A 17,014-nucleotide genomic window follows, 5' to 3' on the forward strand; every position below is an offset into this window, starting at 1 on the left:
AAGGTAGTGGAACAAAACAGTGAATACATGTTGAATAAAGTTCTTGGTGAAAATGAAAAATATGTCTTTTATTTTTACTTAAAACCCAAAGAAACATTATGGTCAACCATCAGAATCTGGCAGCCCTGTGTTTTTGACTCCAACTGTTACACCTGTGGAACCTAGAGCATATTATTTAACTAAGCGTCAGTTTCCTTATCCATAACACAAGAATAATAAAGTACTTACCTACCCATTATAGGATGCTGTAAACTTGAAATAATTTATGTGGAACTTAGCAGAGTTCATGGCACGCAGAAGGGGCTCAATCAATGTTGGCTCTTATTTTCTTTTTAGGTTTTCATACCAATACAATTCTTTTATATTTTTTACAATGAGGACTAAAAACAAGGCTCCAGTACAAAAAGATTTGGGTTATTCTTTCTTCCTAGTCCTTAATGTCATATAGAACTATAGAACAACTTCCCATAAAATGAATTCCATGTTGTAGTCAAGGGACATATGAGCCCCAAGTGCTGACCACTAAGCCAATGGTTAATAAACCTTAAAGTCTCACACCCTAAGAGGCAACAATTTCAGAGAAACCACAAGAACTTGAAATAATTTAACAGGTTAATGTATATATTTTTTATCAAGTATAACATGGTCATACAAAAGCATTTGTTACAAATATAATTCACACATATAAAAAGAGGCTATTTTATTTTTTTGTCCCTTTTATATCCTATTTTACGCAAAATGACAAAACCAAGAAAATAACAGAACTATACTAGTTCCAAAAACTGGGAATTTTATAAATGAAATATATCCAATCATCTATACCTCCTCTCAAATTCCAAACAATGAGGCTTATTGAATTATACTTAGAATCAACTTAAATAAATCTTTGTATGATTCAGATGAAACATACATTGTCAATGGTTATAAACTCAGGTAGAAAAAGTACATAAAATTATTCATAAGTGAAAACACTTCATACAAAAGAAAGGGTTTTTTTTTAAAGAAAATCCCAGACAATATTAAAAGGAAAGGCACTGAATTTTAAAACACTGTTTTGGACTATTATATAAAATACCAAAAGGTTCAGAGCTGTTGAACAACAAAAGTTTATGCAGAACAAAGCCGAGAAGTGAAAATTACTAAATGTATAATAGCTAAAACCAAATAAGACATGACTGAACTATACAATTTGGAAACATGTTTAAGTGCATTTTCTTTGTACAATTCAACTGCCTCTCACGTGTAAAATCTGGCAATTAATTAAAATGCAATTAAATACAGATTTGCAAGCCTTTTGGCCATTACGCAAATATGAAAAAGTTAAGTGACTCGCCAATTGAAAAATACAAGGTTACACACATACCATAAAAGCACAAATGGTCAAAGATACACTATAAAATTGTGTGAAAAAACAATCATACCAAACAAAGATCTTTCAGGCACTTGCACTCAGAAACATTCCTTTTATAAATAAGCATGTAGTTTCACGTCAAAAAAATAAAGCTGATTTCCTCAATTGCACCTATTAGTTGAGAGCTATATCATATATTAGGGATGCACTTAAATGGACCATATTATGGGGAATCAACTGAACTTTAAAAAACATGAGTCTATCTATTTATTCACAACTTCAAAAATACATATAATTCCAGTGAGGCACAGATGGGGCCCTATCAAAACATTCTGTCATTCAATACAACCAACACAGGATAACACAACACAATGACAAAAAACAAAATCCATGATTTGGCAATCCTATACAAGAGAGGCCCTGTCAAAAATTTCTTCCAGAAAACAAATACAACACCACAAAACAACAAAACAAAAAAAGAAAAACTGAATTCTGACAACCCTACACAAACTGTGGGATTTCATCTTCAAGGTCTTCAAACTGCTGCATTCGTTTCAGCCTCGGTCTCTGACATGCTGGATGTACACCAGGTAAGTCACGCTCTTCAGCCTTCTCTTTAGGCTTGCTAACCGGCTGCACGGGACCAGCTGATGCGTTTTCAGAACCTGGAACTGATTTCAGCACGTGCTCCTGGGGAGCGTGAGTTGTGCAAGGGGGCACAGCTGCGGAGGATGTCACAGATTTCTCCTCATCCCCCCTCCCACTAGCAGCAGGAGCAGGTGGTTTATAAAATGTGGTCCAGTGCTGGGGCTGCAGTGTTCTGGGTGCTCTGACAGGAGCAGGAGGGCAGGAGTCAGAAGACCGTCTCTCTGACACCTGTCTGGCTGACCTGATGGGTTCTGTGTATGGCTTACTGGTGGTGCTGACTGGGTGGTCCCCACCACTCCTGATGCTCACTGACACTTCTCTTTCCTGGAATGCACTGGGCACAATCACTGCAGTCTTTGCAGTCAGGTCATTTTGTTCATACTGTTTCTCCCGAGTTTTCTGTAGAGGTTGCTGATCAAAGCAATCAAATTTGGAACAAACAATAGTTGGGGTGTCTTTTCTATTAACTCCTTCAAAGGTAGGATTCTTGCAAAACTTGTTTGAATTTACATTCCCCATATTTCTGCCAGTTCTCTCATTAGGAGAGCTTGCAAGAAGTAGTAGTCTGTCTACAGGCAAACTTACAGGTCTAATCTTGGTCCTTGGAGTATGCCTCTCGACACCATTTATTTCCCTATCGGACTTCAGAGTAGGCAGCTTGGAGGTTTTACAAACATCTTCCATCTTTTGTGATGCTGATTCAAGCTCTTGGTCTACAAGCAAACGCACTTTGTTGTCTGAAAAAGGAAAAGATTCATTTAAAAATCAAACTTTATGGCACGCAGTTAACAAGAGAGTCCAAATGAGTTATAGATGAACACCCTCTCAAAACAAGGGTCTTCATATATTTTTTCCAAGTTATTCTCTAGGCAGAGGAGTAAAATACTCATAAAATATTAAAGGTACACTTTGAATTAAAATGTTAGAATTCCATATTTATTTAAATCAATATAATAAACAGCTACAAAATTCACTGCAGGTTAGTGAAAAAAAACCACACTTGCTGATGTAGCTTCTCTTACGTGCTGTGTATGAACAAGTATTTGCTGGCTGAAAGGGTCGTCACGATTTCAACAGGCAGATATTGGTGTGTTACCCTCAGAAAAGTTACACCAATGTACATGCCAACCAAATGTAAGTATGCCCTGAATCCTAAGGCTTTTGCCAACTCAATCTGCTTTTCAGTTACATTCAACCCACAGTGAGAGCATATCATATTAAATGCCTTAGATGCCCTCATCTTATCAACTAATAAATGGACTATCATATTCATCCTGTCTGATTAAGGTTGAATAGTTTTATTTTAAGTAAAAAATGCCATTCTCTTTATTTGCTGTTTACTCCCAGACGTACTTTCTTCTCTTTCCTATCAAGTCTGGACCCATGTTTTCTCAAACTGGGACCCTGAACTCCTTCAGACCCTATCCTTTTTTGTAGCATCTCCCCTAAAATAGTCCCATTTCTGGTAAGTTCTGGCCTTCTGCTCATGCTCCTCTTTTGGGCAGCGGTCTGCAAACAGCAACCCATCAGAATGACTTGACAGTCCTTACCTCATCTGACCTTTCTCCTTACCTGAGACTGTGGACCTCTCTTCTCTGGGCTTCCAGGACAGTGCTCTCTTGTTCTGATTTCCCAGGTGCTTCCCCACGTGTATAAAACACCCTAAGGGACCTGACACACTGTGGTCAGGCTGTAGGCACCAAAGTGCATTCTTTTTTTTTAAAGAAGATGTTGGGGGTAGGAGTTTATTAATTAATTTATTTTTGTTGTGTTGGGTCTTTGTTTCTGTGTGAGGGCTTTCTCTAGTTGTGGCAAGTGGGGGCCACTCTTCATTGCGGTGGGTGGACCTCTCACTATCGCGGCCTCTGTTTTTGTGGAGCACAGGCTCCAGACGCGCAGGCTCAGTAGTTGTGGCTCACGGGCCTAGTTGCTCCGCGGCATGTGGGATCTTCCCAGACCAGGGCTTGAACCCGTGTCCCCTGCATTAGCAGGCAGATTCTCAACCACTGTGCCACCAGGGAAGCCCCAAAGTGCATTCTTAAGTTCTAAGGGAAAAAACTTGAGTGTAATGGGTAAGAGTGCAGACTCTGAACCCCACCTGCCAGGTTTAACTCAGCTCTACCCCTTCTGCACTAGGCAAGGCAATCTCACTGCCCCTCAGTGTCTTCATCTGTCAAAAGGAATCATAATTTTATCTATGATTATATGTGGCCTAAAAGATCTAACCATGAAAAGTGCTTATTTATCTGGTATACAGTTAGCCCTTGAAAAATGACATTTATTTTTATTACTATTCCTAATTGGGAGCCCTAGCTCATGGAATAGTGAAATAATCACAGACATAGGTCCAAATACTGAACAATTTATTAGGGGCATGACCTCTGACATTATTTAACGTCTCTCAGACTATTAGGCTATGGGTTGAACGGGGCTATTACTACCTATTTATAGCACAGAATTGTTGATAAATGGAATCAAACAAGAAGCACAGTGCTTAGCACAGAGCAGGCAGGTACTTAGTGAATGTTAGCTCCCTTACTTTTTAGACCTGTCAGGCTGTGACCACTAATACTTCATTACACTCAAATTTAAAATATATGGCTGCACTTAAAAAAACTGCAAGTTAGCTCTAGTGATGTACAGAATTATAGTAACAAGTGGAAGCCTTTCCACAAATGAATAGCTTGGTAGCTATCACTGAAACTAAAATTACCATACAGTGAATAAGATGATTACAGTCAAGGAAATTAAAAAGATATACACATAAGTGTGCTTAATGTGTTACAGGCAGGCAACAGGAAAAGGCATTTGAAAAAAATTTTAGAGGTTTTTTGAGTCTAATTTTTTGAATTTTAGGAGTCTAGTTGACACCTTATGAGTAATGAGATCAATACAATGATCTATAGTAATAGAAGATGCTAACGAATCATCATACTGCTTACCAGATTCTGCCTTGACTTTAATTAATGGCAAAAATAAAAATAAAAAAAGTTTTCAGAACACAAAACACACCTTCGAACTCCAAGTCTTTTTATAAGAAGGGTTATTGTAAAGAATGAAGGCAACTTTCTTAATGGCCAGCAAAGATGCATTTACTAACGAAGCTTCTTTCTCTGACTTCTCTTAACGCCACTCACCTTGGCTTTTAATCATGGTTTATTGGGACAGTTTTAAGTCAGCAAATATGCATTTTACATGGCCACTCACCAATGAGACATGCATCACATTTTTCGAATGCATTTTGCTTCCGTTCTGATTCCTCAAATGATGCAGTGGATTCAAAACTTTTGCTTTCACTATCTGCAGTATGGATATCCTGTTGATGAAGAAAATTTTTAAACTTGAAGAAGCAAAACACACCTCAAAATAAACAGTTCAAAGATTCTTAACTTATTAATAACGTGAACATTACAAAGTTCCAACACAATTCCATAAGAGCAAAACTCACTTCCTTTGAAGAGAAAAACAGTGACTTCGTAGAATGTTCTGGATCTCTTTCTTCTGGTGATAACAGAGGCTTCGGAAGATAGCCTTGGTCAACCTGAGGTGCACCACCACCTGCACTACACACAGCTATATCTTGTGGCTGTAGGGACCCATCGAAGATCTTCTGTGAGTAGGTAATGAGGAACTCCACCAACCTCGCTTGATTTGAATAGTCAGCAAGAGAGGAGATGGTGATAGGAGCAGCTGTGGGTCTTGGCCTAATGAGACTTGGTCCAAATATCACCCCCAAGTTTCTGGAGTTCATTTTGTTTTCTTCTGCATGATCTACGACTCTGTGATGCAGAACACAAAAGGCTGTATTAGATTTCCTTGACAGTCGTTTACTATGGGCTGGGAAGGGTGGAGGAAAAAATGGGCTGCAGAAGTCTAGGGAAAGGATCTATTTATTTGCTTAAATACTGACCACACACCAAGTTGGGTTTCACAGTATTAGGATTAAATATAAGTAAGTAGAAGGAACCAGTACAGTTTTACCAGCAGAAATTAAAACACACCCCTAAAAGCTGCTCCCACCTTAGTAAATATATATTACATCCTCCCAAGTCCATATGCTGGAAACTTTCTATCTCACTGCTAGTCTCCAAGCCTAGTTGAGCCTAAAGATCTCTCTGCTTTATTGCCAATCCCACTGCTCAGACCTTACCTCAAGCTCTCATCACCTTTTATTTCTCTGGCTATTCAAAGAGATCCGAACTGAAGTAAATAAATACCTCCCCTCCAATCTATTCTCCATATTGCTGCCATAAAGATCTAACAGGCAAACCTGAGCATGTTAAATTCCCGGCTAAAAATTCTTTAGTGAGTACAGAAAGAAGACAGTCGACTCATCTGTCAGGTATGTATGACTTTACCAGGACTCCTCCAGCTCACTTTGTGCTACGCTTGCTATATCCTGGCCTAACCAAATTACTTAAATGTCCTCAAAAGCAAAATGATCTCTTGTGTCTCTGTGTCTATTACCCTCTGCCTGGAATGCTCTTTTGTACATTCTCTGTCACCAAACCATTACTCAGTTCTTCAAGTCTGGCTCAGGGTTACCTTCTCTGATTCATGACCCCCTCTCCCCCATCTTCCACTGCATGTTGAGCAAAGTTCCGTCAGAACAAGAATGACGCTGCGCTGCACTTGTGTGCGGGTCTGCCCCTCAAGCTGACAAGCACAACAGATGACAGAAACCTTATATTTGCATCCTAATTTCCCTAGCCAGAGCCTGGCATATAAGTGGCATCTGAGGGAAAGATGTTGGCTGCACGAACACATATTCAATGACTCTCTTTCCCTAACACATATTAGAAATGAAACATTCAATGTAAAAACAATACCACAAGAGTGTGAATGTACTTAATACTACTGAACTGTACACTTAAAAATGGCTAAAATGGTAAATTTATATGTTATGTGTATTTTACCACAATTTTTAAAAAACCCATAAAACCCGAAAAACTGATCAATTATCCACCCACTAATCAATGTCTGTCTTATTCAAATTCTTACCGCTTAAGATGAACTATGAGGTAATGAAGGCTGTTAAAATTTGATGCTGGCAATTGTCTTAGAAGATCCTTGCTTTTTAGCAGAATTCGGTTTATTTCTATGCACGTACTTGGACATTTTTTGTCCTCAGGATTATCCTTTTTCATCTCTTGTTCTTCATTTACATGTTGGATCTCTATTGCAAGGTCTATAAATTCCTTGTACAATCGGAATAAAATAAATGGTTCTGGTAGCTAAAGAAATAAAATTACATTAGAAATATCATTCTGCCCATTTTTTCCCTGTTAATAACCTACTGAATAGCTACTGAGTGGTTTAGCATGTTCTTTTTAGAGTAACAAGACTTAAGGTCAATCACATTTAGAAATGTACATGTCTCATCACAAGGAAAAATATTTTTCTATTTCTTTAATTTTGTATCTGTATGAGATGATGGATGTTCACTAAACTTACTGTGATAATCATTTCATGATGTATGTAAGTCAAATCGTTGTGCTGCACACCTTAAACTTATACAGTGCTGTATGTCAATTATATCTCAATACAACTAGAAGAAAAAAAATTACACCCAAGAACAAGAAAAAAAAGAAATGTACATATGTTTGCTAGATGTGATCTATAAAGTAAATCCGATATCACCATACATTATATCTATATTAAAAATGACTTAACTGGTAATCAGTAAAACTCTAAACCTAAAGCCACATGATATGATTTTAAAACTCTGATAGATATGCTATACCAATTACATTCATGACTGCCCCAAAGTTAGCATGATCTTCAACTATTTTATTAAAACAAACCCAGGATAATATACAATATAAGTCAAATTAATTAGAAAAAGCTTATTTTCTGTTGGTATGGGGGAGAGAGAGAACAAAAAGCTATAGGGTGCTTGTGTTTTACTCGGGCCAGACTGAAGATTAGCAAAAGACGATATGACTTACGAGAAAGAAACTGTCAACATTTTGTCATCCAATTTTTAAATACAACTTGAATTGCCATAAGTAGGTCAAAAAAAGTTCCTCTCTCAAACTGTCAATGGGCATACCACCTTGATCAGTCTACTGGCATAACTGATTTCAATGATTCCACTGCTCAGCAATGGAAAATACAGCATCTCTCTGGCTAGCTGATGTCCTACAACATCTGTGGTGAGGTAGGCACCACTTCTCCAGTTTCCCCTTCTGTTCCCAGAGAGGGGAAGCCTTGAGATTAATTTCTACCTCTACCATCTTGGTCACTCTTGGAGCTTCAGATTTACCACATGGTAATGAGTAAATAAAGGCTACTCTCTTAACACTGTAAGAATTGAGCATGGCTTCCCACACTAAAGCTTTGGTCCCATAGTATTCCTAGGATAAAATGAGAGCTGATAGTATTGGACCCCATTTATTTCCTCTCCTCCACTGAATAAAAGAAAGAAAGGATGATTCATTATGAGATTAAAAGTCATTCAAAGACACTGTTTCCACTTCTCAGTTGAGAATCCTATAAAATGTGATTGAAGAGATATCAATAGTTTCCTGGGCTAATGTGGCACATCCAACATTTGTACCTAATTTCTTTCCCTCCTACCAGCCCACTGAAATACAGTTAAGCCTACAGGACTGGAAGAACAGGAATGGGGACAAAAGTAACATTTCACAGGCTGAAGAGGAGGTGAACAAGTGCTGACGTAGCACTCCTGAGAAAGCTGAAATTCCAAACTGAGAACCAACATGATTTAGCGGATCCTAAGGAGACTCAGGGATTGTCAGACTAGGTCCTCTGATCTCGGGGAAGGGTGAGCTATCTGAACAGCATTAGATTTCTAGACCCTTGTCTCCACTCCATGCTCCTGAGCAACCTCAGAAGTCTGGGGATTTCTTCTCTGGGCAGTGTGAAACAGAGGGTCTCTGGACGGGCAATGCCAAGCACAAGGAACAGGTGGGCAACTATCTTAAAATAAGGATTTAATGACTGTGTGCCTGCTGAATGCAGAGATCCTGGAGCTTCTGACCTAACATGGCTCCCAGAGTTCTGGAACCATACCTGTAGGCAGGGAAAGACCTTTCTCTGGGGTATCAGACCAGCCCAAGAGCAGAGAACTAGAGATACAGATCTCAGGTACTTCCCAAACAGCTCTCCTAGATAACACTACAGTAAGGCTCAAAATCTTCAAAGCCTTCATGTATTCAAGAGCTTCTGGATAGATTTCAGTTCCCAAAGCTTTAATTTTAAGGAGACAACTATGGAAGACAAAGTCAAAATAAGTAGGAAAAAAACCAACTTGAAGGTCTACAACTGTGCTGTCAATATCGTGGCCACTATCCACATACGGCTACTGAGCAGCGGCAAGGTGGCTGCTCCAAACTGACGTGTGCTCTAGATGAAAAGTATATGCCATACTTCCCAGAGTCAGGGCCGAAAAGGTAAATGCTTCATTAATAATTTAAGAACACTGATTAGATGTTCAGATAATATTTTCAATATGTTGAATAAAATATTAAAATTAACTTCACTTGTTTCTTTTTATGTGGCTACTAGATAATTTAATATTATATATAGGGCTCACATTATATTTCTATTGGATGGGGCTAGAAGCTAAGCAGAGGTAAGAATCCTCTTTAAAAAAAGCTACGAAGAGTTCAGGTAGAAGAGATGCTGCATTCAATTTAAAAAAGAATGCTATAAAAGGGACAGAAAACCAGAATTCTTGGAAATTAAAAGACGATCTCAGAAATAAAATAGTTTACAGTAGGAATGGAAGAAAAAGCTGAGGAAGTTTCTTAGAAGGTGTTAAAAGAAAACAAAAACAAATGAAATTAGGGAAAAGGGAAGGAAACTAGAGAACCACTGTGGTTGTTAAGTATCTAAATATAAGTTCTAAGAAAGAAAATAGAGAGAAAATAGAGAGGAGGAAATGAGCAAGAAAATTAAAGTTCCAAGAACTAAAGGACAAGTAAGCAGAATGACAGAGCTTGTGGAGTGCCTGAAACCATGGATGAAAATACACCCACATCAAGGCATACACTGTGAAATTTTAGGATAATGGAGAGAAAAAGAAGATTCTACAAGCTTTCAGAGAGAAAACAATAGGCCACATAAAAAGAATCAGGAATGAGAAGGATTTCAGGCTTCAAAGAGAATAAAAAAACACCTTCAAATTTCTGAAGAAAAATAATTTTCAGCCTACAATACTATAAACTTTCACAGCATCCCCATTCAAGAAAGCAGAATAAATACATTTACAGATCAAACAGTTTCAAATATTTACTCTTATTCCACCTTGCTCAAAGATGGGCATAACCAAAACAGGACAATAAATAAAAAACAGGAAGACATGACACAGAAGACAGGTGTTCCCTCACAGAATTGGGTAGAGAAGAGAGATCCCAGGATGACAGCTCTTCACCATATTAAAAAGGACCCAGATGAAGAACAAAGCTCCTGAGATGGACACAGTGAGGACCATCGTCACTATGCTCTCCGTAACTGTCTCTTCACTTTCACCCAAGGACAGAGAGCTTCACCCAAGGACAGAATGCAGCTGGGCTTGTCCCAGATCTTTTGTACTTGGCTTATCATAACAATGTGCTGGTTGTTCCTGTAACCCTTCCAGGAACTGCTGCCTGAGCCACTATGGCCACTTACTTCACCCACAGAAGCGTTTTCTTCAGACCTACTCCTATAGCATGCAGGTACAAGAGTGAGCAAAGAAAGAGAAAATATAGAGCAAGTCCACTCCCGACCACATTCCTGCTGAATTTACAGTACCTCGTTTATAGGATAGCCCTGCCGCCCAACTAAGGTGAACTTCATGTTCCCTGAATGCATTCACACCTTGACTAGTAACCTCCCACGATAGTTATTTTAAAATATCTATGAAAGTAAAGCCAAACTATGACCCAGACACTGTTCTATTGGCTGAATTCTTCATATAACAGTGTGAATGGTGGACTTTTCTTAAACAGCCAGATTTATGCTTTCTACTCAGTTTTCTAGAACTTAATGATATATTGTTTAGGAATACACAACAGGTATTAAAACTATTAAGAAAAGAGAGGGAGGTATTAACATGGTTAGGAAAGACCACTGGGTAGAGCTGTGGGCTACAACTGGGGAGGGGCAAACAGGGGCCTTCTATAAGGTATAGTGATATTTTATTTCCTTAAGCTAGGTGATGGAAAATGAGTTTTTACTATTATGGGTCTTTAAATTGTACATATATTTTATACACTCTTTGATCTGTACATTAATAATTGGAAAGATATTAACATGGTCTATGTCAATGAAAAAAATATGTGTGGCAAACATCAGCAAACCGCAAATTATATTTTTGCTCTATTTAATGGTAAATTTCAAGGCTAAAAACTTTACCTGTCGAAGGTATAATTTCAAGACATCACAGATGTCATGTGAACTAAATTCTGAAATGTCTACCAAGTGCATTCCATTTTCCAATGCTTGACACAGTTTTTCAGTTTTTATTTTGTTTCCACATACACGATAAATTCCCTTGAGAAGAAAAGAGAAAAAATTTTGCAAAATTCTGCTTCAGTACAAATGATTAAATGCAGACCTCTAAATATACTTAATGTCTACTTCAATTCTAAATATTTTAGGAAAAAACTAGGACCAAATGAGGTAATATTTTCCAAATAAATCTGAATAAATTCAGTTATTTAGTAAAAACTGAGAGCACTGTTCTCCTTTAGTGTCTCCTTATCATTAGAACAAATCACATTTACATTTAAAAATTTTTAATTTTAAAAGTTATAATGTACCTGTAGACACAAGGCTCTATTTTCAATCTCTGAGGCACATATTTTGAGTACAAAAGGGATGCCATCTGGTTCCTTTTTTGCAACTTGTGTGAATTCTGCTCCAAATAAGTGTATTTTCCCCAGAAGTTTCTGATGACCACAGATGATGACTAAATTTTCCAAACACTTTCGGTGACAAACAAGGAGACACTACAAGAAAATGAAAGTCTAAAATGGTTAACTCACCTTAAAACTATTCACAACTGGACAAACTACAGGTAGAGTGGTAACAGAACAAAAATGAGTTTAAAAGGTATTACTTGTGGTGTTTGAAATACATTTACTAGCAAAATGAAATATAAAATTACAGAAATACACCGTGGTTCAATTTATTAAAAATACATTTGCAAAAGATCCTAATCGGTAAAATGAATAACAAAAAGCATTGCTCAAAGCAAAAAGCATAAAAGGGCTAATGTAATTCCAGAATGACCTTACCTCTTCGCATTCAACACCCTGGAATACCACAATGCCTTCACAGTCCCTGCACTTTGTGGGGGATCTCAGTTTGCGAAACTTGTGAGTGAGAGCTGCCTTTGACATCAAAGTTTTCTTAAATGTTCCGAGGGAATTGGGTCCTTGTAACAGAAGTAGAATAGTATGTAAGAATTGTAAGACTACAGAAAAATTATACCGTATGATACTACATTTAAAAAAATCTTTAAATAAGATTACAAAAAGCTCTTACTATAATAACAAAATAAGCATCCAACTTATAGATCTCTTACAAGGCACACATATATCAAACATTTAAGCTACGAGTAAAAAATCACCATCAGACCAATAAGATACTTCTAAAATAGCATGGCATAATGTTTCCAGAATCAGTGAATTTACAGTTATTAACATGTCCTTTATTACACAGGTGGCATTACATTCTTAGAAAATGACCCTTTGAAAGCTTGGAATAAAACTAGCTATATGAGGTTAGTGTGTCAGCATTATTTGCATTAAAGATAAAGCTATTCTCAATTCATTACAAAATTGTAAGTAATACTAGCTAGTTATCTATCAATATCCTACCAGAGGGCTTCCCTGGTGGTGCAGTGGTTGAGAGTCCGCCTGACAACGCATGGGACACAGGTTCGAGCCCTGGTCCGGGAGGATCCCACATGCCGCGGAGCGGCTGAGCCCGTGAGCCACAGCTGCTGAGCCTGCGCTCTAGAGCCTGCAAGCCACAACTACTGAAGCCCACGCACCTAGAGCCCATGCTCTGCAGCAAGAGAGGCCACCGCAGTGAGAAGCCTGCGCACCGCAACAAGGAGTGGACCCCGCTCGCCGCAACTAGAGAAAGCCCACCCGCAGCAACAAAGACCCAATGCAGCCAAAAAAAAAAATCCTACCAGAGGTCAGATGTTCTTATACTATTTAAGAAAATGATACCAGAACAGGTATCTGGAGGTCTCAAATGAAGCCATTAACATGACTTCTCTTTTATACCCTTCAGCATCCACAACTTTCCCTGCCCTCAAGAAGTACATGTATTTACTTTTCCCGCCTAGCTTCTTACACTATTTCTTTTGAAGAGGCTTTTCTCATATAGAAATTCTCATGACTAGAATGTCTCTCATGTATTGCAACACTCTGAACAATTACATCACTATTAGATTTATGAAAGACCAAAATATCTAGCCTATTTTATCAACATGCTAATACATTTTGGCTCCAGTGGTTTTGCTGTTTATTCTTATATTTTTACTTGTAACATTTGATTAATACATTATCAACCCATACTTGTACATAATTTGTTGGGATATATTTAAGTCACCATAATGCCTTTTTTTTAAATACACAGTAAAGGAATTCTTTAAATCATACTATTTTTTCCCTAATATCATGCAATGCTACTGATTCAACTGGTTTAATGGAAACTTGATTCAGGTGAGTGTAATACCAGCTTCTGAAGGGGAAGGTGGCTCTCTTTCATCCAGATCATCTGCAGAAGACATGGTTCCACTGGATGGAGTTCGTGGAAGTTTTCGGTGAAAGTCTCCTAAAAGAAAATTCATTGTAGAATTTAAGAAATGGGCAGTGACAACATTTTTTGAATAACGCAAGTCATACTATTATATTAGCTACAATGTAAACATTTGCTTCCATTCACAGACTTTGGACACAGGGGATTCTGATACTCTTGGGAACAAAAGAGGAATGAGCCAAATCTGACTTTTCCAAATAAATTTAAAATTGAGGATCACACATTCCAATGAACCTTATTGTCAACTTCTGATAGTAAGTGCTAAAGATTATAAACTCAAGGACAGGGAGTATTTTCTATTCAAGTCTTATATCTAATGTCTGACAGAATAGCTGGCACAATGGTAAAGTTGTCATTAAATGCTTGTTGAATTAAATGATAAAGAAATACTTACAATGTAACCTAAAGCTTTCTAAAATAAACAAAAATCTACAAATATAGCAATACAACAGTACCATCACATTTATGTTGCCAGTAAGACAGAAGACCAGGAACCAGGACCAATGATCCTGGCAGGGAGCAGAGCATGGGATATAAGCTGTCAGCCAAGGACTCTGCCATGTGTCTCAAAGCATGGGTGGAAGCAGCCTGACCAGGTAATGAAATGAGGTTTATTTGCTCCCTGCTGATATTACACACAGGGCTGTGTCTAAGTGGAAGGTTACACTTAACTCAAGCCCTTAACAGTCTTAAGAGTTAGAAAGGGCTTTACAAATTATTTAAACCACATCTCTCCCAAAAGATTCCCCCTGCCTTCAAACTATGCTTAAAAGGTGGTCATCTAGTTTTTGTTTTGAATGTGTCCTCCAATGACTAAGAAATCATGAGACCACATGCTGATTTTCGAACTATTCTAACTGTAAAATGACTTCCTTGTATTGCTGAGCAGAAACCTGCCACCTATAAATCCCAGCTCTTGGTCACATGTCTCCCTAAAGGAGCAAACAAGCAGGCTGACTCTCACCCTTTTACACTTCAATGTCTGAGAACAGCTGTCACGTCCCCAGGTTTCCTCTTTCCCAGGCTATGCATCCCTCAGTCTTCACCCATTTATCATGCGACCAGTTTCCAAATTTCTGTCTTTACCACATGAAGTCTTACAGGATTCCAAATAATTTAGAGCTGGCTCTAGACTGTCTCTTAATTTCTGGGGATAGCTAGAACCACTCTGTTTTTACAAAGCTAATTACAAATATTCAGTTAAATGTTTAGGACTGCATCTCCAGAGTGTCCCTGAACAGCAATAATTTTAAAGTAGGACTCAAAGTAGTTGCTGACAATCTGCCTATAAACCCCAGTACGGCATGGAAGTCATTTCTAACTTTAAATTCAAGGGCTTTATTTACATGAATAAAATTTCTGTAATATGTAGAACACCAGGCAAAAAAAAAAAGCCTTGGACTCTGAGGTAGGTTAAATCCTAACTTATCTCCCGCAGTGCCAAGATCGTAGGAGAAAGACACTTAGCCAGGAAGAACAAGACTGGGAGAAGTCTCTGGCAGAAAAGCGGAGGAGAAAGAACATCGAAAGTAATACTCTCAAGGGTTCAAGTGACACCTTCTTCTCTTGCTAGCTGTATTACCTCTGGCAAGTTATTCTCTTTGAAGCCACTAAGGGAGAGTTCAAAACATCTATTCTGCCTCTCTAAGGAGCATGAGACTATCAAAGTACCTTAAAGCACATTTATAAAAAATGAAATTATCACAGGCACAAGAACTGTTGTTAACTGTACAGTTCATTATAGTGATTAACTACAAAACAATCCAAAAGACAGATAATCACATTTACGTTCATAAAACGGAATACTATACAGCATACAGTATAAAATAAAGACAGCTTCTCATATCAATATGATCAAAAAAAAGAGGCATGAAAGAAGTCACAAAAGAATAGTATGATTTCATCTGCATACTATTCCAAAGTGGGCAAAGCTCAACTAGATATAAGTACTAAAACATTTAAAATAGCCAGGGAAAGATTAACAAAATTCAGGACGATGGCTCATCTGGGGGGTGATAGAGCAAGGTTATCAAGGAGGTATACATAGAGGCCTTCTAATATACTAATAATGTTTTATTTCTTAGGCTAGGTGTTGAATATATAAGGGTTTGTTCTATTATTTTTATTTAAACTGTACACATATATGTACAAACCCCTCTCTATGAGACAGTTTATTATAAAAATAAGATAGTTATAAACAACAAGGATTTACTGTATAGCACAGGGAACTATATTCAGTATTTTGTACTAAACTATAATGGAAAGGAATCAGAAAAGTATATATATACATAAATATATGTATAACCTAATCACTTTGCTGTATACTTAAAACTAACACAATATTGTAAATCAATCATACGTCAATTTAAAAAAAAGGAAAAGAAAGTAGTTAAAAATATCCCCCTAAAGGAAAATTTTAATCTGTCATTGAATTTTCACTCTAGACTTAAATACTTATGTACCTGGACTTATAGATTCAGAATCCAGAGATCTAGATTCACTGCTTCCTCCAGTGCTCTCAGAATCACTAAACATCCCAAATGTCCATGACCTTATAAAAGAAGGACCTTTAAGAAAAGAATATTTAAAGTCAAACTTGGCTACAGACAAATTTCATAAGTGTTTCAAAACACTGACATTATTTAAAATGAGACAAGTCAAACTTCTTTAACAGTGTTAAGCAACTGACTGTAAGACAAGCACAGTGCTCACAACTGTGAATAAAACCTCATAAGGTTACAATTCAAGGCCTGATTTTTAAATTCCAGAGCTGCAATTCATTTAATGATCCCATTTAAACAATTTGATCTTTCATATATTAGTCTCTCTTTAATGTGAAACACTACCTGATATGTCTGCACTGTTAGAGCATCTGTCCTCTTCAATCTTATTAGAGTTGTCAGGAAGGCGCACAACATCTTCTAAAGAGTCGGAAGGTCCATATCCAGGAGTGTGAGGGGTATTTGTTAACTGTTTATTTACATTCCTAAGAAAAACCCCAATAAAACTCATCATTCAGAAGCATGACTACTTTATTCTATTTTCAGGAAAATCTGTTAATTTAATGAACAGAGTAATTAAATTAACGAAATATTAGGAACAAACCATATTATACTGTTGAACTTCTTAAAAGAGAAGTGAATAAAACTTATTAATCATTTGTATTTATTATAGCTGAAACACAGAAAAAAATAGCAAAAGTACAGTCCATTATTCATATCATGGTTA

At 37.4% G+C, this 17,014-nt stretch overlaps 1 protein-coding gene across 3 annotated transcripts in view; it reads right to left on the reverse strand.

Moving 5' to 3' along the window:
* Nucleotides 1–600: 600 nt before the first annotated feature.
* ARHGAP29 (Rho GTPase activating protein 29) overlaps nucleotides 601–17,014 on the reverse strand; it is a 75,909-nt gene continuing 59,495 nt past the window's right edge. For all 3 annotated transcript variants that reach the window (XM_067726961.1, XM_067726962.1, XM_067726960.1), the window contains 10 exons: nucleotides 16,633–16,772; nucleotides 16,249–16,353; nucleotides 13,703–13,801; nucleotides 12,247–12,386; nucleotides 11,770–11,958; nucleotides 11,363–11,500; nucleotides 7,001–7,233; nucleotides 5,448–5,778; nucleotides 5,207–5,315; nucleotides 601–2,736 (listed from right to left, as the gene is read on the reverse strand). In XM_067726961.1, the coding sequence (XP_067583062.1) occupies nucleotides 1,853–2,736; nucleotides 5,207–5,315; nucleotides 5,448–5,778; nucleotides 7,001–7,233; nucleotides 11,363–11,500; nucleotides 11,770–11,958; nucleotides 12,247–12,386; nucleotides 13,703–13,801; nucleotides 16,249–16,353; nucleotides 16,633–16,772 (2,368 nt within the window). In that variant the 3' untranslated portion in view covers nucleotides 601–1,852. The remainder of the gene's footprint in view (nucleotides 2,737–5,206; nucleotides 5,316–5,447; nucleotides 5,779–7,000; nucleotides 7,234–11,362; nucleotides 11,501–11,769; nucleotides 11,959–12,246; nucleotides 12,387–13,702; nucleotides 13,802–16,248; nucleotides 16,354–16,632; nucleotides 16,773–17,014) is intronic.

The sequence above is a fragment of the Pseudorca crassidens genome, chromosome 2 (genome assembly GCF_039906515.1).
Source record: "Pseudorca crassidens isolate mPseCra1 chromosome 2, mPseCra1.hap1, whole genome shotgun sequence".
Taxonomy (NCBI): domain Eukaryota; kingdom Metazoa; phylum Chordata; class Mammalia; order Artiodactyla; family Delphinidae; genus Pseudorca; species Pseudorca crassidens.